General features: G+C 35.7%; 1 protein-coding gene, 1 long non-coding RNA gene and 1 pseudogene across 3 annotated transcripts in view; 2 read left to right on the forward strand and 1 right to left on the reverse strand.

The window, feature by feature from the left end:
• The window catches only part of LOC128247561 (uncharacterized), a 29,051-nt gene extending 24,898 nt beyond the window's left edge, over positions 1 to 4,153 (reverse strand). Inside the window, exons 1-2 of the long non-coding RNA XR_008263876.1 lie at positions 3,357 to 4,153; positions 739 to 3,024 (exon numbers count right to left, since the gene is read on the reverse strand). This is a non-coding gene — a long non-coding RNA (uncharacterized LOC128247561). The remainder of the gene's footprint in view (positions 1 to 738; positions 3,025 to 3,356) is intronic.
• LOC106869159 (GDP-fucose protein O-fucosyltransferase 1) lies at positions 4,136 to 23,725 on the forward strand. 2 transcript variants are annotated; one of them, XM_014914771.2, is made up of 7 exons: positions 4,136 to 4,739; positions 13,833 to 13,948; positions 16,465 to 16,588; positions 17,562 to 17,733; positions 19,147 to 19,342; positions 20,060 to 20,287; positions 22,014 to 23,725. In XM_014914771.2, the coding sequence occupies exons 1-7, from the start codon at positions 4,625 to 4,627 to the stop codon at positions 22,200 to 22,202; spliced, it is 1,140 nt and encodes a 379-aa protein (XP_014770257.1). In that variant the 5' UTR covers positions 4,136 to 4,624; the 3' UTR covers positions 22,203 to 23,725. The 2 variants fall into 2 exon arrangements, with proteins under 2 accessions (XP_014770257.1, XP_014770258.1); XM_014914772.2 differs by lacking the exon at positions 4,136 to 4,739 and adding an exon at positions 7,111 to 7,175.
• On the forward strand, positions 7,497 to 7,616 carry LOC128250139 (5S ribosomal RNA; annotated as a pseudogene).
• Positions 23,726 to 24,045: the final 320 nt, after the last annotated feature.

The following is a 24,045-nucleotide window of genomic DNA, read 5'->3' on the forward strand; positions in this document are numbered from 1 at the left end:
ACATAAGATGTACCATCCTGAGCGTGACCGTTGCCAGTACCGCCTGACTGGCCTTGTAGGGTTTTCGAGCGAGATCGTTGCCAGTGCCCCTGGACTAGCTCTTGTGTGGGTGGCACATAAAAGACACCATTTTGAGCGTGGCCGTTTTCGTGCGGGTGACACGTAAAAGCACCCACTACACTCTCTGAGTTGTTGGCATTAGGAAGGGCATCCAGCTGTAGAAACTCTGCCAAATTAGATTGGAGCCTGGTGTAGCCATCCGTTTGCACCAGTCCTCAGTCAAATCGTCCAACCCATGCTAGCATGGAAAGCGGACGTTAAACGATGATGATGATGATATATTCATATATATATTCTGTATGTATGACAACTATTCAGACAAATGAAAATACAGTCTTATTGTTCTATGAGAGTCATGTTACCTCTACAAATGAAAAACTCATGGTTTTTAATGCTTGCCCAAGCTGGGGACTGAACCCAAAACCATGCTGTTGGGAAGCAAATTTCTTATCACATTGATAAAATCTCAAAATCTTTTTTCTTCCTGATTACTCTGATTCAGGTTATTTCATTGTAAGGCTAGAAATTGAAGTCTTCAGAAAGAATAGATAAATTATATATGATTTCTGAATCTGCTAAATCTCTTTATTTTTTTTAGTATAAAGGAAAAAGTATAGATTACAATAACGTACAGATTTTGTTATGTAATCATAATTGGAATTAAAAATTTGTCCTTACCATTTCCAACTGTTGCTCAATAGATCAATCTTCACCTTGTCTCAGTCTGTCTAATCAGAGCTGGATAACAGGAAAAAGTCTTCCTTACATTCAGTGCTGACCATGTCGAGCTTGTTTTTACTTTCTTTTGAAATGTTCAATTAATGCATTATTAGAGGCTTTGGTTAAGGTGGTGAGCTAGTGGAATCATTTGCATGATGGGCAAAATGCTTTGCTGAATTTTGTCTGTCTTTATGTTCTGAGTTCAAATCCTGCCGAAGTCAACTTTGCCTTTCGTCCTTTAGAGTCAATGAAATAAGTACCAGTTGAGGAACGGGGTCATCAGAAAGGTTTATTGTAGCTATGATAATGATGTCTAAGAGTAAATAAGTTTGGATAAAGTGAGTTAGGGAGTAATGTAGAATGAGAGGACAGTCTAGTAAACAGTATGTTTGGTCATCTCTAGAATCTTGTTTTCAAGAAAACTGATCTGACCTTTCAAGTCAATGATCCCAGAATAGTTGTTTTTGTAAATATTGGCAATGTCTGGGTAGGATTTTTTATTCAAGCTGCAAAAAAGATGGGATTCTTGTACACATTTATGATCAATTTCTTTTCTTCTTCATTTGGATGATTGTGCACAGAGGTATCCATTTCTGAGGAACAAATGATGAAGATCCAGTTATTTCAGCCATGACAATCAGCACAAGTTTGCCATGTAGAGTTTTGTTGCAATAAAAATAGTTTTTGTCATTTCTTTCATTTTTTGACTAGTTTTCATGTTGGTGATTGAGGTCTCAGAATTTTTATAATTAATGGCCTAATTAATTTAGAAAAGTCAGATGGCAAGCTGACAGATCATTAGCATGCTGAGAAAATGCTTAGCAGCATTTCATCTTTTACATTCTGAGTTCAAATTTCACTAAGGTCAACTTTGTCTTTTACCCTCTCAGGGTTGATAAAGTAGGTACCAGTTAAACTCTGGAGTTGTTATAATCAACGTACTTCTCTAAAATTACTGGCCTTGTGTCAAAATTTGAAATTAATATCCTAATTAATTTAGAAAGAAGCTGAGGATAGACAAATGTTGTTTTTTGATACTTCAAACATTAACAGAAACATTGTTTAATCTAAATAAGCTCTGCATCTGCACTGATCGATGAATCAGATCCATTATATGTGGAAGAACGACATGTCAATGAAGTAAGTTACACAATTCTGGAGGTTTTCATGGATTTTCACTTTTACTGAATGCTAGTCACTTTGCTCACAACTATGAGATAAATGTGTAGCTGGGGTAAATATATTCTCAATTATGAAGCCATTGGATTGTCCAAGGATGATGACAATAGACACAATGAGCTTACATTTTGCTTTGGGTTACAAATAGATACCTCTTATGGGATGCCACCGTGACTCCTTCACTCCACCATACACCTTTAGAACAGTGGTGGAGGAGAGGGGTTTACTGCACCTACAGCTGAATAGAAGAAAATGTTAAAATAGCATAATTTGCCAGTGGATTATGTACTTCAGTTCATGGTGAGCAAGATATTTGGAGGAGCCAAGCTGGTGACAGTGAAGTTTTTACTACGGTAGGTATTTCACTCAATTATCACTTCTGTGAGGGTATGTTTGTTTCAGGGCTTTTAACATGGCCTTCACTTGTAGTAATGTCATAGTTGTTTTATGTTGCTTGAAACTTTTCAGCATTCAAACCTACCATATCTGGCTTAAATATTCTACTTCCTTTATGTTCAAACCATCCAGATCCAGCCTATCACACCTCCTATACAATTGTAGTAGCGCTGTGCGCATGCGTAGTCTCACGCATGCGTGGAATTCAACAACCAAGCATTCCCGCTTCTATTCTGTCTCTTTCTTGCTGGCCAGTGATTGAGCATGGACGTGTTTAGCTGTCTCTCTCCATCTTTCGAACTTACGCTAGACAGCTCGCTCACATCTACATAACAATGTCCCAACAACCATGCTCACATACACAGAAGCTGTAACAACAAACAAGAGCTAAAAATGTATATATTAACCACCTGAATAAATGTTGTTTAAGTTGATAGTCTGGAGTTCAGCGTTCCGTTATATTCTTAATTTTATACAGGAACGTCAGGTATACATCTAATGATGTATAACCCACTTTCCTATACAATCATCATCATTTAACATCCGCTTTCCATTCTGGCACGGTTTGGACAGTTTGACAGAAGCTGGCTAGGCAGAAGACTGCACCGGGCTTCAGTGTCTGTTTTGTCATGGTTTTTATGGCTGGATGCTCTTCCTAACGCCAACATTCTAAAAATAAGATCCGAAAAGCTGCAAGATAATGCATGATTAATTCAAAATAATGCGAACAAATAAGCATTGCATTTGACAGAGTAATCCAAATGCTAAAATGATAAAACATTTTTGAACTGAACACTAGTGTCTCCCGATGTGGTGTATAATTAAGAAAGTGTACAAGCTTTATTATTACTTTTTTTGTCCCGTTTTTAATATTGTTGTTCGTTTACTTTGGTAAATTGTATTATCTAATAGGTTTAAAATTAATTAATAAAACAATCCCATTTATCTAAGGTAATAGAAATAAGTTTTTAAATTATAGAAAGTAAAAAATATATACTGACATGTAGTGAGCAGAAATCAAAAATTAACTTCTGCCAAGCACTTATAATTCAATCAAAGTATCTGTAACGAAGAGGTCCGAAAATCTGACGATGATGTGTTGGTTGGAGTTATCGGACGTAACTGATGACGATGAGGATGATTCTTGCAGAGTATGTCTTCTTGTTGAAAAGTGTGTAACTGAAAGGTGAAGTTTCAAGCAACATGATTTATTTTCGTTACATTTACGATTATAAATCAACCACGTTGGATCGATGAAAATCAACATATAATTTTAACTGTATGCATTTGTTGACAATCTACTTAGTCTTGTGTGGTGTGTGACATGTGATAGAAAGGGTAATCTAAATGTGGTAGGCATGACAATTAGATAGATAAATCAAGTGTGAGTAGATGTATGTCAGTGTGAAAGAAATGAATGGGGGAGAAAGGAGAGATGATAACAGTAGTTTTCATTTGACCCAGTGACATCGTTTCTTGTTCAGCCCCCAAACTGTCTGCAACAGGCTGCCACGATCGCTAGCAGGGAACTGACCCCTTTGGCTGGTCAGTTGATCGTATTTATAACAGTCTGCAGCCGATAGAAAGATGGACAAACCTTAGCTAAATATTCAGGTCAGATCTGGTTCATCTGAATTTAATTTCACCTAGCTGGTAATTAAAAACTCATCAATCATTGTTTTAATTGACAGGATAAGTTTTTCCGCGCTACAAACTGATTTGGCGGGCAAAAGTGCGACCAGTAATTTTAAAATGCAGTTTCAAATCTCAGGCGATAGAACTGATATTCGTTCTTTATATGTCCACAAAGAAAGTCAGATTTATTATTTTATTCTTAATTTTTAAGGACAGAAGAAATTAGTGATATTAGAGTTATTTCCCTTGATCTACACATTCTCTTCGCGCAGTTCCCTGCCATTTTTAGTCAACTGGTATCGAACGGAACATAAAATATGTGGGTGCGTCTTCGTCAAACAGATGTATAATTTATTTAGTTATTGCGATAAACACCTGTCTAACTGATTAATTCCCCTTGATCACTGTTTTGTATCGATTACACTATGAAGTTTTACATATCGAAGTTCCCGCTGTCATGCAACCTGTCGAGAATCACACCCTCACGGAAGCTGTTTCACATATAACCTAACAAAACACTCGAAAAACAATTTTTATTTATTGCTGCAGTTTCGGTTTCTTCCCCTGTTATTTATATATTATACCACCAATCCTGTTATTGAACTGATTTGGAAGAGAAATACCTCAGAGCGGCATGGCTTTTTACACTATTTTGAATGTTGTTACAATAGTGTTGCTAATAATTGTAGGGCAGTGCCGGTCCTTAGACGTTGACCAAAGTGGATATATAGTCTACTGTCCTTGCATGGGTAAGTAATATTTTTGGGATGATTTTTTTTTTTGTAATTTTTATTACTTATTTATATGGGTGGGGTTTCGGAATAGGTATTACTATCCTATGATGGTGGAGGTGAGGGAAGGTAAACTGTAAAAAGTTCCTACTTCCTATTGTAAGAAAAACAGGAATACTAAAAAAAAAAAGTTTTAAAAAATATCTCCCAGTCCCTTGCCCTTTTTCTTCCCCATGAGGTAGTGATTGTTATTCAAAAACTTCGCCCAAGAACGTTCAAACGTTATACCCGATTTGACACTGGTTTGCTTTAAACTTGCGACGAAGTTTAGCCATCTTTTCTAGCACGTGCGAAATATTTTGAGTTCCTGTTTTTTAACATCAAGGGATGGTGTTGTATAACCTCAGGTCGGTAACTTGGGCTAACCAAATGTCTTCACTGTTGCCTCAGGTGAACCAAAGCCTTATGAAGTTTGGTTGACGGAAACTGTACGGAGAACTGGTCGCATGCTCTGAGAAAGTTCGCCAAGTCTGTAGGGTAACAGATAACTAGCTGAAAGGTCTGCGGTTCATATATGCTCAGCATTGGATTGAGCCAATAGCTATAATACTGAACTCTCAAAACGGTGCGGTAACCAAATTCACTTACTTTCGTAAGGTAAACTGAGCTTCAAATGACAGCGATGAACACATCTGTAACCTACCAAGAAATCCTTACGGGCGTGGATGTTCACCAGAGCCACCAATTGACAGATTTGAATCACTAATGTTTGCCTTTGTGTTAGGGTTTTAGTTACTGTAGCCTATTTGTTTTTGATATAATTTTTGTAGTTCCGTTCCTGAGTAACTTCATTAGTTTCTCTCTTCAACCATTGATCTCTAAGTATTACCTCTATCACACGCGCGCACGTACGCATCCACGCACAAGATGGTTTGGAATTTTATGCGTTTTACGCACTTAGTGATTCACTTAGATCTGTGGTACTTAACCATTTTTTGCCTATTGATCCCTTTAGTTCTTATTTTACACGGCTGGACCTTATTAATTTTTTTTACGGAATCCCACGTTTTAGGCTATGGAGATTCCGATTCTGAAAAAAAATTTTTTGAAAAATTTCACCCCCCCCCACCAAGCAGGCTATTTACATGCTAGAAATAACAGCCAAATCTCACAAAACTGGTGTTAGGGTTAGGGTTACGGTCAGGGTTAGGGTTAGGGTTTGAGTTAGGGTTAGGTTTACCCTGTGGATCTATATAAAAACCAGGGCGGGGGAATCGAAATTTTGAAATTGAGATTTTAGAAATTTTTTTTCCAGAATCGAATTCTCCATGGTCTGAAACATAGGATTCCTTAAAAAAAATAACAAAATTTAAAAGGTGGGGTATACCCAGATTACATATACTCCATCTCCACCGAATATTTTAACAAAGTATACGCAATTATAAGGGGGGGGGGAAGGTTCAGATTACATATAGTCCATCTCTACCAAATATTCATTGTATTATAACCTTTATTTTCATATATGTCTTATAGCATAATAATTAATAATAAAATCTTTTAACATTATTTACTCCAGAATCTCTTCATATTCACATTTCACTTGGCTCTCTATTTTACTCTTACTTATCTTCTTCTTTCTATGTTTGTCTACTCTCTCTCTCCTGCTTATTCTCTTTCCCTTTCTATCAGTCATCTCTTCTTTATATATCTATCTTTCTATCTGTATCTCTCTGTCTCTTCTGTTTGCTTTTCTCTCCCCCACTCTTCCTCTTTCTATGTTTGTTTACTCTCTTTTCAACTTATTCTCCTTCCCTTTCCGTCATTTCTGTATCAATCCTGTCTATCTAATAGTTTCACATTTTGACACAAGTCCAAAAATTTTGTGGGAGAGGGGATAAATCAATTACATCAACCCCAGTGCTCAACTGGTACTTATTTCACCAACTCCTGAAAAGATGAAAGACGCAGTCGACCATGGTGGAATTTGAACGGAGAACATGAAGACAGACAAAATGCTGCTAAGCATTTTGCCTCGCATAATAATAATAATAATAATAATAATAATAGCAACATCTGCGGGCTTCTTTCCAAATCATTGGTGGGACTCAAATGTCACATTCAACATAAGCATTATGACTGACAAAGAAAGTGTACTTCAAAACCAGTGAGAGATTCCATCATCATCATCTATATATACATATATGTATTTTAAAATTTTGCATAGGCATACGGAGACTAATAACCTGGTGTAGAACTCAATATACATATGGTCTAGAACACAATGTTAGATGAGTATGCAGTGGTATAGGAACAAAGAGATGACACGAGAAAAAAAAACAAAGGTTATGTAATAAACTTCATTATCTTACAGCTGTTTCTGCTATAAGATGTGGTGAACTCCGAGTTGACTTTATGTCTAGATGTGGTGGACTCTCTGCATGACTATATGTCTGCGTAAGTTTTCTTCTTTTTTCATTCTGGTATACGCACATATATATTTGCATATTTTTTTCAACATTTGGACAAATCTTTCCATGGGCATCAACATCAACTTCCTCACTCCTGATGCCTGTATGTTCTGAAAATGTAATTTTCACAAATAAAGCACACTTCATATTCAAGGCTTTGATGAAGCTATAGGATGTTACCCAGGGACTCAACTAAGAGTCTACCACATCTTATAGCAGAAACAGCTGTAAGCTAATGCAGTTCATTACATGAGCTTAGTTTTTTTTCTGATGTCATCTCTTTGTTCCTATACATACATATATAATAGTCTATAGGCCATATCACGCTGAGAGCACCGGTTCTCATCCGATCACCGAAGTTAAGCAACGTCGAGCTTAGTGAGTACTTAGATGGGTGACCGCTTGAGAAACCTAGGTGCTGTAAGCGTCCCACACGTTCATCGTTGCCAGTGCCACTGGACTGGCTCCTGTGCAGGTGGCGCGTAAAAAACACCTTTTTGAGCGTGGCCATTGCCAGTATCGCATGACTGGCCCTCGTGCCATTGGCACGTAAAAGCACCCACTACACTCTCGGAGTGGTTGGTGTTAGGAAGGGCATCCAGCTGTAGAAACTCTGCCAGATCAGATTGGAGTCTGGTGCAGCCTTCTGGCTTGCCAGTCCTCAATCAAATCGTCCAACCCATGCTAGCATTGAAAGCAGGCGTTAAACGATGATGATGATGATTAATGCACATCATATCACTGAAAGACGTTTTAATGCTTAGCACAGAATTATATTTATATATTATATGTATAACATATTTAATAATAAGATGTTATGACGTAAAGCTGGAATAAAATGTCCAAATATTGTAATTTAACACATGATATTTATACATACTTTTTGCACTAATGTTTCTATTTCTAAAGTCATACCATTTTCTAAACAAGAAAAACTACTTTACTCTTCATTTCCTATCATCACCTGTCAAAATTGATTAGAAGAGTGTCAAACAAAATACCTGTAATGTTAATTTAATTGTGCCACGTTTTGTATTAATTTAAAATTCTGTTGAAGCCAACATTGTTTCATTTTTCTGGAGTTAATAAAAAATTATCAGTCAACTGCTGGGGTTAATTTAATACTTCTATAAGGCCTCCTAGATATAATCATCAACATCATTTAACATCTGTTTTCCATGATGGCATGGGTTGGACAGTTTGACAGGAGCTGCCCAAGCTCCATGTCTGTTTTGGTATGATTTTGGATACAACAATTTGGAGATATGTGTTTGTGTGCTAATATTGAACTGTGGGAATGAGTGTTCAACATCGCACTGGTGGACAAATGTAGCATGGCTGTTCGCACACACGCGTCATACAGTCTACCTTTTACTTTGAACGAGAGGCCCTTCGTCACCAACAGAGGTAGGCGCTCTCTGAACTTTGCCCAGGTTATTCTTATTCTAGCAGCTACACTCTCAGAGCATCCACCTACACTAGTGTCTTTTGTTTGTAGTCTTCCTTGCTTGGAAACATGGAATTTGGTGACAGAAAGAGCATCTAGCCAAAGAAAATCTGCTTCAATGAATTTTGTCTGACTTTGTGTCTCCAAAAAGTAAATGTTAAAATGATGATGATATATGGTGTGTATGTAAGTGTGTGTGTATAGCATCCACTTTCTCATCCCCTTCCATGATCCACCATCCTTGTCTTCTCTTATGCTCACCTTCTTCCATGAAAGTTTGTTCTACTTCCCCATCACTACCTTCCTCTTACCTCCTTCAGCCATATATCTTCTTTGTAGCAAGACAACTGTCCTTGTCCCTCTATCATATTTTAGCCTTTCAACACCTGGCATACAGCCACTCATCTCCATCTTCCCCTTGTAAATACTTCCTCTTAGTAGTGGAAGCTTTTTCCTTCCTTTCCTTTTCCTCCCCTGTTCTTTTCTGTCTTGCAAGTTACATGACAACCTCACTTGTGCTAGTGGCGCCAAAAAAGCACCTAGTACACTCTGTAAAGTGGTTGGTGTTAGGAAGGGCATCCATTCATAGAAACCATGTCAAAAACGACATTAGAGCTGGATGCAATCCCACATTTGCCAGTTTGTGTTGAACTGCCCAGCCTATGCTGGCATGAAAAGTGGACATTAAATGATGATATATATATGTGATTTGTGGGGAGGGGACTAGTCAATTATATTACCCTCAGTGCTCAACTGGTACTTATTTTATCAATCCCGAAAGGATGAAAAGCAGACAACCTTGGCAGAATTTAAACTCAGAAATGAAAAGATAGATGAAATGCCACTAAGCATTTTGTCCTGTGTGTTAACAATTCTGCCAGCTTAGTGTCTTAATGGTATTAATAATGATAATAATGGTTTCAAATTTTGGTACAAAACTAGTAACTCGGGGAGGGGTAAGGCAATTACATTGATCCCAGTGCTCAACCCCAAAAGGCTGAAAGGCAAAGTCATCATTGGCAGAATTTGAACTCAGAGTGTAAAGATGGATGAAATGCCGCCTTGCATTTGGCCCTGTGTGTCAACGTCTCTGCCAGCTCGTTGCTTTAACAATATTATTCATCATCGCCGTCGTCATCGTTTAACGTCCACTTTCCATGCTGGCATGGGTTGAACGGTTTGACTGAGGGCTGGCAAGCCAGAAGGCTGCACCAGGTTCCAATCTGATCTGGCAAAGTTTCTACAGCTGGATGCCCTTCCTAACGCCAACCACTCTGAGAGTGTAGTGGGTGCTTTTTACGTGCCACTGGCATGAGGGCCAGTCAGGTGGTACTGACATTGACCACGGTTGAATGGTGCTTTTTACATACCACTGGCATGGGAGCCAGTCAGGCGGCACTGGCAATGACCACGCTCAAATGGGACTTTTTATGTGTCACCTGCACAGGAGCCAGACAGGCAGCACTGATATCGACCACAATCGAATGGAGTATTTTACATGACACAGGCACGGGTGCCAATCGGGCAGTATTGGCGACTTCACTTGACTCAATATTAGCCGTATAGTTTGATTGTTCTACCATTTCTAACTCTTCACTAATCTAGCTGAAGTATGTGATTCAATAAATTCTTTTTACTATAAATCAATATAAACTAAATTTGTCAGCCTTCGTTAAAAATGATTTGGGTATTTTTGTGAGTGGGTGGGGGTTCTGAAATGTAAGAGTGAGAAGAAAGAAGTTGAAATAAAATGACTAAAATTTTTAATCACCTTTAAATTTTTTTTACTTTGTGTTTTTAAAAACTCATTGCTTTTGTATTTCTATGAGAAAGAATATTAGATATGAAAATTACACAAATATAAACATAAAATAAATGTAAAACAAAACTTAATGAAATCATTGTAAGGATTAACTATTTATATATTCAGTTAAAATCAAGCATGCCACCGACATATGTTAACAGTTTAGTGCTAGCTAATTGCTATTCTATCATATTTAATTATCCATAAAAATAGTTTGTGCTACATTAATTTAATCAAGTGATATTGTTATAAAGCTTTGTGTATAACCTTCATCGTTTTTTCAAATCCTCTTATGATATCAGTCTAGAAAGAGTTTCTCAACTGTGAAATAAACACTTACCAAAAGATTACTTTTGTTCTCTGTAATTTAGTATCTGAGAGAATCTGGATTAAGAATAATTCGTTATTCTCTGATTTTTTGTGTATGATTATACAATTCAATTAAGGGAAAGTTTAATTACTTCCTGCTGATTTTTGTTTCTGTTAAATTGTGAGGCTAATTACATGTGAATATTGATGAAATCTTTGTGTTTCCACCAATGTCTAGAACTTAGATGAGTATATATTGGATATAACATATCCCATCTGTGTGGGGTTTTCTCATACTGTTGTATATATTACTCTCAAGGATTTCTGTTCCATATCAACTAGTGCTATCGCTTTTGAAGCAAAAAACAAAAAGTGTTACTATGCTATGATACCTTTTTCATATCATGTGACAAGCAGTTGAAAATAGATGGATTAAAATTCAGTTAAACCCCTAATTTGTATGATAAAGTCATTAAATCTGATGTGTTTACATCAATAGATCACCACCAAATGTTTGATTGACCATTTCTGTATCAAAATTTATAGTTTGTAGTTAAGTCACTGTTACATTCTTAAGTAATTAAACCTATAACGGTATTTCATCATCATCATCGTCATCATTTAATGTCCACTTTCCATGCTAGCATGGGTTGGACGATTTGACTGGGGACTGGCGAACCAGATGGTTACACCAGACTCCAATCTGATCTGGCAGAGTTTCTACAGCTGGATGCCCTTCTTAACGCCAACCACTCCGAGAGTGTAGTGGATGCTTTTTACGTGCCACCAGCACGAAGGCCAGTCCGGCGGTACTGGCAACAGCTACGCTCAAATGGTGTTTATTTTTTTTATGTGCCACCTGCACAGGAGTCAGTCCAATGCTTTGTTCACATGTCACCGGCACGAGTGCCAGTAAGGCGAAGCTGGAAACGATCGCGCTCAAATGGTGCCTTTTACGTGCCACCGGCACGGAAGCGAGACCGCTGCTCTGGCAGTGATCCCGCTCAGATGGTGCTGTTAGCGCTCCACTGGCACGGGTGCCAGTCACCGAATTTGGTTCAGTTTCGATCTCACTTGCTGCAACGGGTCTTCGCAAGCCGAGTTTAGTGTCCAATGAAGGAAATTCTAAGGGAGACAACTCAGAAATTGAAATCTATTGGAATTAAATGAGGGTTAGTATGATGACTGCTAAAGATATGATTTGGCCTAGACCTCATAGCTTTTTGTTTTCTTATTAAAGTATTTAGTTTGAATTGGTGAGAGAGATACCAAACTGTGTGTGCTTCAGCAGTTCAGAAATGCAAAAATTAAAGTGGTAAAAGGGAGATGGAGAGCAAAGAACATGCTAGCGATCATAGTATGTTGGTGAGGAAATTTTTTGTGATTTTTCCAATCACTAACTATTGCTTGGCTAGCCATTATTTGGTTGTAGTCTCTCATATATATAAGACTGTAGGGTGCAGTTGTGATCTGTAGAAGTTTAGAATTGTGTAGTACTATAATGTTTTCTTATTCTCTCTTCAATGTTGCACCACCTTATATTTTAATAGATTCATTACAAGTATAACATACCATTTCTGTCACACTATATTATATAACAGGTGTTTCCAGTCTAATATAAAATAGTATCACTGAGACCAAGACATTGTATATTCTGAATGCTACACATGTTCCATAGGCTACACCAGTACCACAACCTTGTTTAGTCAGAACTTGCTAGGCCACTCAGCACCAACTTACCTATTATTTCTTTTTATACTCATCATTCTGTTTTTCCCAATACTGTTTATCTATAGGCCCTGCAACTTTTTTTTCTTTATAACACCTTTATACAATTTTTTTTTTTCGTTAGTGCATCGGAAATTATAGAAAATTATTACTAAGCCTCAGTTTGTTAATTTAAGATTATTTTGGTTCATTGCACATAACGGTGAAATTGAAGATTTTATATATCAGCTTTATTGGCTGGCCTTCACTGAATTTTCAAAGCATGTGCTGATATATTTAGGTCACAACTGATTTTCCTTTTCTTTTTTTTTTATTATTTAAATCTATAATCTGACTTGATTTGTTTAAAAACATTTTTATTATTTCATTAATTCATATTAGAAAATTTGAAAATCCAAAACTTTTAAAGTAAGCCCTTAGACATTTGTTTGATATTTAGTTTTTGGTTTTGTTTAACAGTTCAAAAGCCACTGAGTTAAGTTTCAATATAAACATTTTCATTTGATAGTGTTATGTTTACATTGGGCATGTCACTTGTTCACTGCATTTCTGATGTCAAGAACACCACTAAATATCTATAATTTATGCAGAATAAGTGCCTCAAAGCATTTTTCTTTGACGCACTGTTTTATTGATAGTTTTATCACAAATATATATATTTCTCTTGTTGACCAGTACACACACATGCTAATGGTAGGCTTTTGTGCTGTGTCTGTCTCCAAAGTTTCACTTGCTAGTTACAAAGTGACTCAACAGTGCTGGTGTCACAAAAACCACCCCTGCCCTCTAAGTGATTGGTAATTGATTTGAACAGCAACAATGCAGGCCTTGAGTGGGTTTTTTAGTCTTGCTGACAGCAAGACAACTTTTGTGGTACTTGTTGTCATAAATGAAATGTTCCCAGTACACTCTGTAAAGTGATCAGTGTTAGGAATGGCATCTAACCATGAAAACTATGCCAAAAGTGAAATATTGGAGCTAGACACTGCCCTCTAACCTGCTGAATACTGTTGAACCATTCTATCTATGCCAGAATGGAGCATGGCCATAAAATGATGATGATGATGAAGGCATTTGTTAACCTAAAACTTAAAAAGACACTTGACTAAGGTGCTACACTGAGATCAAACTTAGAATTACATAGTTCTAAGATTAACTTCTTAACTACACACTTATTCTCTCCTCATGTTGTATAAATTTGGAATAAATGGTCTCCAGAAAGGAAAAAAGTTAAAAATGCAGATATTTTAAAGGAAATGTTTGTAAAGCAGATGACAATTTGTGATTTTTATTAACATTGCAGTTTATTATTTGATGTGAAGCATTTATTTCATAATTCTCAAATCTTTTTACAGGTCGCTTTGGAAACCAAGCAGAACAATTTTTGGGAAGTTTGGCTTTTGCCAAACGGTTAAATAGAACAATGGTGATCCCACCTTGGGTGGAATACAAAGCTTCTGTGATTGGATCCGTAAGTTGCAACATTATTTTTTGTTGAGGTTCAAGAAAAATGTTTTATTGGTGTGGCTGTATGGTAAGAAATTTGCTTCCTAACCACATAATTCCAAGTTCAGTCCCACTGTGTGGCACCATGGGCAAGTGCCTTCTACTACAGCCTTGGGCCAACCGAAGCCTTGTGAATGAATTTGGTAGATGGAAACTGAAATAAGCTCATTGTATATGTGTTGTTTGTGTATGTGTGTGTGTGTATTTGCTCCCCACCACTGCTTGACAACTGATGTTGGTTTGTTTACATCCTCATAACTTGGTAGTTCAGCAAAAAGGAGGCAGAATAAGTAAGAGGCTTAGAAAAAAAATGTGCTGGGGTTAATTTGTTTGACTAAACCCTTCAAAGTGGTTTCCTACCATGGCCACACTCAAATGACTGAAACAAGTGATTTTGGATTTAACTAGGTTCCAAAAATCTAGTTAAATGTATTGAAGCAATGAATGAATGAATAATAATAATAATAATAATGATAATAATAATATTTAAAGGGCACTACACTGCCTAATGTCAGTGGCCAGATCAGTGTTTCTCAAGGTGGAACACATAATCCACTGGTGGAGCATAGCAATATTTCGGCGAGGGTGTGGAACCCCAACTAAAATATTGGTGGGCAAGTTACAATGCTATGGTAAGTCATAAGTGAATAAAACTTGCAATAAAGTTTTAATTTAAACTTTGTTTGAATATATATATATATATATATATATATATATCAATGTGTGTTTGTGTGTGTAAACATACATACATATATATATATATATATATGCTGTATGCTTTGTTTGCAGTAGTCACATGTTTTTATGGAGTTTTTTCTTACAAATCTTGTGGGGTATGTGACAAACGTTTGAGAAACACTGGGTTAGATAGACATGTAATACAGTAAAATGACTACATTATAAGTGATATATAACACAAAGAAGATCATAAAAGTTATTGAGGTTGCTTCTGTCAAGGCTACTTGATCCAACCTCATGATCAGAGGGTAAGTGCCCCTTCTTGTACTCCATTCTTTAGAAATATGCAACAGTGGTTCTGTTCTGGAGAAGGCCAACTCTTTAATCCTACCAACTACTGTTCATTGTTTTTACTTCTAATATCTAAAATTTGATATAAATACTTATAAACAGCTGTCATTATATGGTTGTATGTGTGTATATATGTGTGTTTGTGTGTGTTTATATATCTACGTTTGTGTGTGTGTGTGTGTGTGTGTTCATACATGCACATAAATGTCTGTGTGAGTGTGTGTCAAACTATCATATCTAACCTTAGAAAACCTGTCTTTCATGTGCTTCCATCTTCTCTCTGCTTAAGGAGTTTGTACATATGATCTCATAATCTATGTAGGCTTAATACACTTACTCGCTATTTACATAGAATAACCTTCACACAATTCTAGACGTGTGTATTGAGCACTTTAGAGTCTCTCTCTCTCTCTCTCTCTCTCTCTCTCTCTCTCTCTCTCTCTCTCTCTCTCTCTCTCTCTCTCTCTCTCTCTCTCTCTCTCTCTCTCTCTTTCTCTGTCTCTCTCTCTCTCTCTTTCTCTGTCTCTCTCTCTCTCTCTCTCTTTCTCTGTCTCTCTCTCTCTCTCTTTCTCTGTCTCTCTCTCTCTCTCTTTCTCTGTCTCTCTCTCTCTCTCTCTCTCTCTCTCTCTTAGTCAAGAGGAAGGGACAGTAACCACAAGCTTTACAGGTTTTCCAAGACTGGAGAGATTCATATGATTGACACAACTGAACTGTAGTAGAAGGTGAGATGGCTTCGTGTCAGGTGTTCATAGATGAACAGACGTGGGTGTCTTGCTATAAAGGAGTTGCCTGGCTACCCAGCATTATATAAGGGTTGTTAAGGGTGGCTGGAATGAAAGCAGTGGTGGTAGTGACAAGATGTCAGAGCATACTCTCAAGATACTAGGTGACACCAAGAGGAAATATGGACAAAGAATCATGAAGGGCAGATAATAAGTTCATGAGAGAGATAGTTAGAGTTGGAGTTAGAGATTGATGTAGTGAATGGAACAAAGATGGGGGTGTGGCTGATAGTAAATAAGGTGAAAGAATACTAGTGGCTTAGGAAGGAGATGGTAAGTGGCAATACAGGAAGGGAGGAGATAACAATATAATATACCTGTAGGTTGATCAGAAAATATGAAGATGATGTGTGGGGTAGGACAGTGGAATGGGTGAGAGAGAGGGAGAGATGTACAGTGACAGAGATGGATGTTAGAAGTATGTAGAGGTGGCTATAGTGAGTGGGGGAATAGGTGAAGGGGTGGCCTTCAACAGCAAATGTGACGGGTGATGAGAATGATAAGGTGACGGCAGTCTTCACATATATCTGGGAGGAGAGGGAGAGATAACTGGATGCACAAAGAGGGGTGATCAGTGGAAAATAAAGTGGGAAGAGATGATATTGAGACTGAGGAATGGATTTTAAAAGGAAGTGCTTCCAGGGAAACATTTTTTTTTTCTTTCTTTCAGGAATGTGTGGCTTTTGATAAATATTTTCAAGTTGAACCATTGAAGCGATATCATCGAGTAATGACTATGGAGCAGTTTATGAAAGAATTGGCCCCTGAGGTTTGGCCACCGAACAAAAGAATTGGTAAACTTTATCTCTTTCAGTATTTTCTTCTATTTATGTCTCTTGCATATAAATTTATACTTAGATATTCGTATGTCTTACACATACATTTATAATTCAATCCTTGGGTTTATTTTTTCCTAACACACATTGAAATAGGATATCTTTCCATGTGAGATATCAGTAAAATAGTTTATCCTGCTAGCTCTAAATGGCTGCAAATATTCTCATGGAGATAGAACAGTACAGTTAAAATACCAAAAAGCATAATGTCTAATTTGAGGAAATGGAATGTCAAGTATACTGTATGGCAATTAGTAACACAGTTAGCTGGGAAGTAATTACTTTATTGAGTCCTGCCAGTTGGACAGTTCTTTTTCTGTCTCAAATTGGTGCTTATAATGTCTAATATATCTTATATGTATTTTCCTTTGAGAAAGTTCTGAATGTGTCACAACCCTAGTTCTACTTCACTATAAAAATTTGAAGCCATTTACCTATTTAAGATATAATTATGAATGTGATTCTGTTGTTTTACCATGATGAACTTTATCTTATAGTATTATTTAGTAAACAGGCATCAGCAGTATAAAAGTTGCTGTCTTCACTGCAAGGCTAAAAAGTTTTCCCTACTCTGTGCTATCTCCATTCAACAGGACAACATAATCAAGAGACTGAATAGAAGAGTGGGTAATGATACATGATGAACTAAGATGAGAGGGTGAAAGAAACAAGAGTATGAATTGGAATAACAGGGTGGTAGGAGAGGGAGAAATGGAAGAAACCATGCACAAAAGAATAATGGAAGGGACAGTATGGGAAGCAAGCATTCTTACATATAAAATACTGCTAAATATATTGTTAAACTATATTATATTAGTTAATGTAATACCATATTAGTTATTTGTTTCTTCTGTGTTAATATATATTTTCATTCTGATTTATCAATTAGTATTTTATGCAATAATTTTACTTTCACCTTTGTAAATTGTAGTATTCTGCTACCAAGCAAGACATTCAAGCAAAGATTCATGCAATGCAAAAGATGGGAATCCTTTTGGTCCATTTTGGGACCACTTTAATGTAGATTTTGTTCAATCTGAATTCCATAAACCACTAACATTTGATGTTAGCAACCATTTCGAAAGAGACAGATGGTTAAATAGGTAAGTGATTGAGATCATTAATCATATAAATCTGTTGGGTTATGTTCTTAAGTGTGCATAGGTTCACTCAAAACAAAACAGGATAGAAACACTTTTGTACAAAAGACATCTATACTCAGAATTCCCTTAATTCTCTAGCATTCAGATTACTGTCAAATGAAATGCTTATTTATTCACATTGTTTTGAATTAATCATGCATTAATTTATAACTTTGAGATTTTAATGATGTGATTGTTTATTTTTAGAATGATATTGTAGAGTAGATATGAGAGGCTGGATCTGGCCAGTTTGAACATAAAACTGGTAAAATACTCTGGCCAGATATAGCTGGTTTAAATGCTAAACGGTTCAAAATAGACAATTATGGAAGGAATACTTATTACACACACTATACTAATATTAATGCCCATACATTTTGATCACACATGTTGATTCTGCTTGAGAATTATATTGAGTGTACATGGTTGTGGAATACTCAGCCATTTACGCTTTATTCAATAAGCAGGTAGTTTGGTTGCTAGAACAACTGAATACTCATTGCAGACAGCAACAGTGATTTCTCTCTCTCTCTCTCTACCTACCTACATATCTACCTGCCTGCTTGCCTTCCTTCCTCCCTCAACTGAGTGGGGGGGGGGGACTAGTATTGAGTTGGGTGGCTTTGTGCCAGGTGATGAGATGTTAGAGTATGAATAAAGGGACAGAAATAGGTGGCTTGTAGTGGAGGAGATACATGGCTGCCTCAGTTGAAGAGAGATAAGATGATGAAAATGTGATGTGGCATACACCCAAGTTACAGGGAGGTGAATATAGTGTAGTGGACCAGGGATTGGATAGTGTGAGTGGATGGGTAAGTTCATGAGATTGTGGAAAGAGAGTGAGAGATGGCAGGGCAGAGGGAATGTAGTGAGTGGATATAGGCAGAGAGAGAAGGTGTTAAAAGGATATTTGGTGGGGGAAGAGATCCAACCTTGTGTGCAGGTAAGTTTGTGAGGAGAAAATGAGAGATAGAGAGGAGGGGAATACACTAAGTGATGAACACAGGTAGAGGAATGGGAGAGGTGTTAGGAAGATGGGACGTTGAGGAAATGTTTGTTTGGGACAGATTGTGTTCTGGGGGCATGGACATAAAGAACATGTCTTTATGGCCTCAATTTTATTTAACTGGACAAGTCTTCTAAAACACAGCAAATCTCTCTCTCTCTCTCTAACACACACACACACATATTTCTACCTGTTCTTTATGTACTAAGTTCAAAATTACACCAAGATCTTCTTTATTTTCATTTTGGGATTAAAAAAGTAAGTACCTATCAAATACTAGAGTTGATTTAATCAACTAACCCCTCATCCAAAATTCCTGCCTTGTGCTTATGTTAGAAACAATTATTAATATTCTTATTTATCTTCAGATTTCCAGCTTCTAAATATCCTGTTCTTGCTTTTGTTGGATCTCCTGCTCCATTCCCTGCTCGTGAAGATACTTTACACCTTCATGACTACATCAAATGGTCAACTTATATTGAGAAAGCTGCTGATAATTTTATAATGGAAACTATTCCTGAGAAACCTTTTCTAGGAATCCATCTCAGAAACGGTGTTGACTGGGTTTGTAGAATATAGTTCCTTACATTTTTCTTTTTAACTGTCTCTCTCTCAGTAACCTTACTAAGCAACTGAAATTTAATAAACCATAAAAACTGTTTGTTTTAGAAATAAGTGACCCCTAGTGAGAAGATGACAATTAAATTGAAGTTTGGATTGCACACTTTGTGGGCAAGTTTACAAATTTTAATTCTTTATCCGCAATAATTTAAAGGTATGTTACAGATGATTTATATAAATTTTTTTTTTATTGGATAGGTTTTCTCATCGAGCCATGTATAACTTATACTGCTCTAATTGTTTTAGGATTTTGTGAGAAGTGGAGAGCTTTGTTTTTGTCCATTGGATATCTTTCTGAGAACCAATTATTTGATGAAGTTATTATTTTCAATTGCATTTAGTACAAGGATACAAAAAAATACAATTTTGTGCAACAAATTGTTATTTTATTGTCTTAAATATCATTGCATATCTTCTGGAAAAATAGTTTTAAACCTGACAGTTTTGACAAAATCTCAATGTTCTCTGCTTTAGTAATATAATTTCAAAATTCGTTGTGAAAAAATTGTCTCCCTTCTCTTTTTGCCAAAAATTAACTGTTAAAATGATTTCAGTTGATCCTATATATATATATATATATATATATATATATATATATATATATATATATATATATATATATATATATATATAACTCTCTATTCAATTCTCTTTCATTAGAAATCAGCCTGTGCCCATACATCAGAAAGCCGCCAGATGTTTGCTTCTGCCCAGTGTATAGGTTATTCACAAGAATATGGAAGCCTCTCACCTGAAATGTGTTTCCCTTCTGATAGTACAGTCATTAACCAGGTGAAGAAAGCTGTTAAAAAATACAAAGCAAAAACTGTATTTGTTGCTACTGACAACCGAGATTTAATCAAAGAAATGTCAAAAGTCATGAAGCAGGTAAGAAAAAAAAAACAAAAAAACTGTCATTGTTATAGCTTTTTTATTTTTTCAGAGATTGATCAGAGGAAGAGGTGACTACAATAACAAGAGGCTTGGGTAGATAATGTTGCTTGAAAACATGGCAATATAAAGAAGATTAGGTTCCCTGAAGATGCATTTCATACTCAAAATGTGGACAGTGTTTTGTGACACAAACTGAAGACACTAGTGCATCAAGTTTAGATATACAGAATTAATAGTTTCCTTACATTCTTGTAATAGTATTGCTGAAGAGGGTGATGGGGTGGTGGTGGTAGATGAAGAAAAGGAAGTGGATGTTTGTGGTTATACCTCTGAATTTACAATAGTAAATAAAACATGACATATTTCAGCTTCTTTAATATATTTAAAATTTTTTTGGTGCTTTGTATTTTACATACACAGAAAAGCAATACAAAGCAAAGTATTAAGTGCTTTTATTGATAATATCCATTTGTGGATGCTAACATCATTGGTTATAGTTTTCTAGTTCACTATACTTCTGATAGCAAGAGCCACAAAAGCGCAGTTAAAATGATGATAAAAGAATTTTGTTAGAATGAAATTCATTTCAGTACAATGAATGAAAATTGAATCTTAGCAGCCAAAATTTCTTTCTACAATAAAAAGAAAAAAAATCAACCCAGTCCTTCCTTGCATATATCATCCCACTAAATACTCATAGCCTGTGAAACTCAAAAAGGCTGCTTGAAATTCCTCACATGAAACTTCTAATAGTATATGCATGATTATTTGAATATCATAATCATCTTTTGTAATCATGCTGGCATGGATTGGATGGTTTGACATGATCCAGTTGAGTCCAAGGACTGCATTGTGCTATAATTTTTGTTTTGGCATGGTTTCTACTGTTGGGTGCCCTTTGTAACACCAACCACTTTACAGTGTATACTGGATGCATTTTTTTGTACTACCAATGCTATTAAGGTTGCCATGTAACTCACAGGGTGAGGTGGAGGGGATCAACTTCAAGCTAGGAGATAAAGGGGTTAAACTATGAGAAGTGGATGGTTCACAATATGTAAAAAGAATAGATTCACAATTTACAAATCTCTCTCTCCCTTGTTCTTAGAAGCCTCAGTGAAGGAGTTCTTAAGTTGTAATATAAAAACTAAGTATAATATCTGTAAACTAACATTTCAATATCTTCGATATTGTTATTTTTTTTATATCTAATGTTCTATCTGTATTGTTATTGCTTTCCACCTTACACTGATTTTCTCAACTAAAATATATTTTTGCAATAACAGTTAGACAAACTGTTGTGTGGAAGTAGAACACCCCTATTGGTTGGCTCCTAATGGTAGAAGACACTTGCCCAAGGTGTCATGCACTGGTATTGAAGCAGAATCATGTGGTTGGGAAGCAAATTTCTTACCACACAGACACACCTGCACCTATATATTTCCAATGTGTTTTTTTATTCATCTTGTTTCATTTTGAAATTTTCATTACAACATATTTTGTTTGACCTTGTGAATAATGGAATTTCACCCGCATACAGATCTTTTTTTTTTTTCTATTGCTGCAAGGTTTACACTGATACATTATCTTATATTTCAGTTTAATATTACAACATTAAATTACTGGACTTATGAGATGCATTATTTTAAAATATTTTTGATAGAAACTAAATTTTGTCTTTCAGGTCCTTAATTTTCGTTAATATATTTTTGTTTTATAGGTTAAATTTGTGCGCTCAGCATTGGACAATCCACTTTTAGACTTGGCGATTTTGACAAAGGCTGATCATTACATTGGAAATTGTATCTCTACATTTTCAGCATTTGGCAAACGATATAGAGATTCATTGAAAAAATCATCATCATTTTGGGCTTTTGAAAAGAAAACTACAAAAAATGAGGAGCTTTAAATTAGTAAAAAAAAATAAATAAAAATTGCTGATTGAACTTTTCAAGACACTTTTTTCAAATACCAAAGGAATAAAATGCTATATTTTTTTACTTGATAAAGTCCTGTCATGCTAACATCTGCACACATATCAATAAGGAACCGATAACTAGTATTATTTAATCCAGTTCCCCCCTTCTTACTTAGCTAGAGAATACGAAGTCTTTAGAGGTACTACAAAGTTGTTCAATAAATTCTATTGCTGCAGAACAGTGAAAGAGTGAAATTGAACTTCTAAAAGTTGTAACAAAAACTTAGAGACATGCTACAAATCAGTGTCATTGATTTTGTTTCCTTTTTATCATAGGGACATAAGTTGTTTCGTTCCAAGCCAAGTTCAAAAACATTCCGGCTATGCTCCTCCCATAGTTTTTTTCTAGGACTATATTATCCAATGTGTTTTTTCAAGTTTTACGGCAGTAGGGCTTGATTTGAAAGAGATTTTCTGCTATTTCTGATAATTCAAACAAATCTGGAAGCACTTTTTTTGTAAGCTTATTAAAGTTACAAGGTGGTGTTACTTAGCCTTTTATCACCGCTGAACAAGAAAACTAATGTGGTTATCATGTCCTTTCACCGACATGTAGGAATACATTATATACAATGTATTTCATTTTTCAAAAGTGTAACAAGATAGAAATATGGCTGCTGTTTCTATCAACTTGAGCAACAAAATAGAGGCTTCTTAATTCGAGTCATAAGTGATACAAGTGAATCCAGTGACCTATTGTTAGGTTGCATGACAGTAATATAATATTGAGCACCCTATTATTACAGATACACATTTCCCTCACTATCCCCAAATTTCTTCACTAGGTCATTATGATAGATGATTTCCAACACACTTTAAAACAGGATTCTAGCAGTGTGGAATATCAAAATTCTGACACAATTTTTATCAAACAGAATCATATTACAAGTAGGCAACTCATTGCATGTATTTAGTAAGCTAACAGGGGATGTCTATATGGCTGGTTACCCTGTAAGAAATAGCAGTCAGGTATCTTTCAAATCACCCTATCTTAAAAGATAGAAAAATAAAACAGAGTGGTTGCGATTGGAATGCTCCTGATCATAGGTGTGATTTATCAGGGCTGATGTAAGGCCAAACAAATTTCAGTTCTAGTAATAGATTTCAGATCTTCAGTTTAAACACACATTTGTTACTTATACATGTCGGTCTTGCATAAAATCATGCATAATATAAGTGCCTTTGTAAACATATATTCATTCATCTCTAACACAGATGAAAGAAAAGTTTGAAATAAAACAAAAATTCATATTAGGAAAAAGAAGGTAAACAACTTTTGAAACATTGATAAAATTTATTCCATTTCTCAATTTGAATCATATTTACAGCCACAATGATCTGTGTTTTGCAGAATATTAGTTATGAGAAATAAGTAGAAACAGTGAAATCGATTCCTGATGAAAATTTATCAGTCTCTTGTATCTCTTGAAATAAAAACTAAAAATCAAAACTTTTATGAGAAATCCTTTAGTTTTCTTTTATTCATAATTGATGTAGTTTTCTAAGTGGTTTATAAATTGCTTTTTAAATTAACTACGAAGATATAGACTTATAGAAAATAATTTTCAGAAACTGAAATCATTCTGAGAATTGAAATACAGTTGGTTCCATTTTCCAAAATGCTCTGCTTTACATAGAAATTTTGTACTTTCGTTTTTTAAGGATTAAATTTCCCTTTTTACTCATAGTTTGATATAGTCTTGAGTTCTCTTCTAATGGCATGGAAAATCTATAAAAATTAGTGAACCTTCTACCAAATAAATTCTAGTTAATT

The sequence above is a fragment of the Octopus bimaculoides genome, chromosome 1 (genome assembly GCF_001194135.2).
Source record: "Octopus bimaculoides isolate UCB-OBI-ISO-001 chromosome 1, ASM119413v2, whole genome shotgun sequence".
Lineage (NCBI taxonomy): Eukaryota > Metazoa > Mollusca > Cephalopoda > Octopoda > Octopodidae > Octopus > Octopus bimaculoides.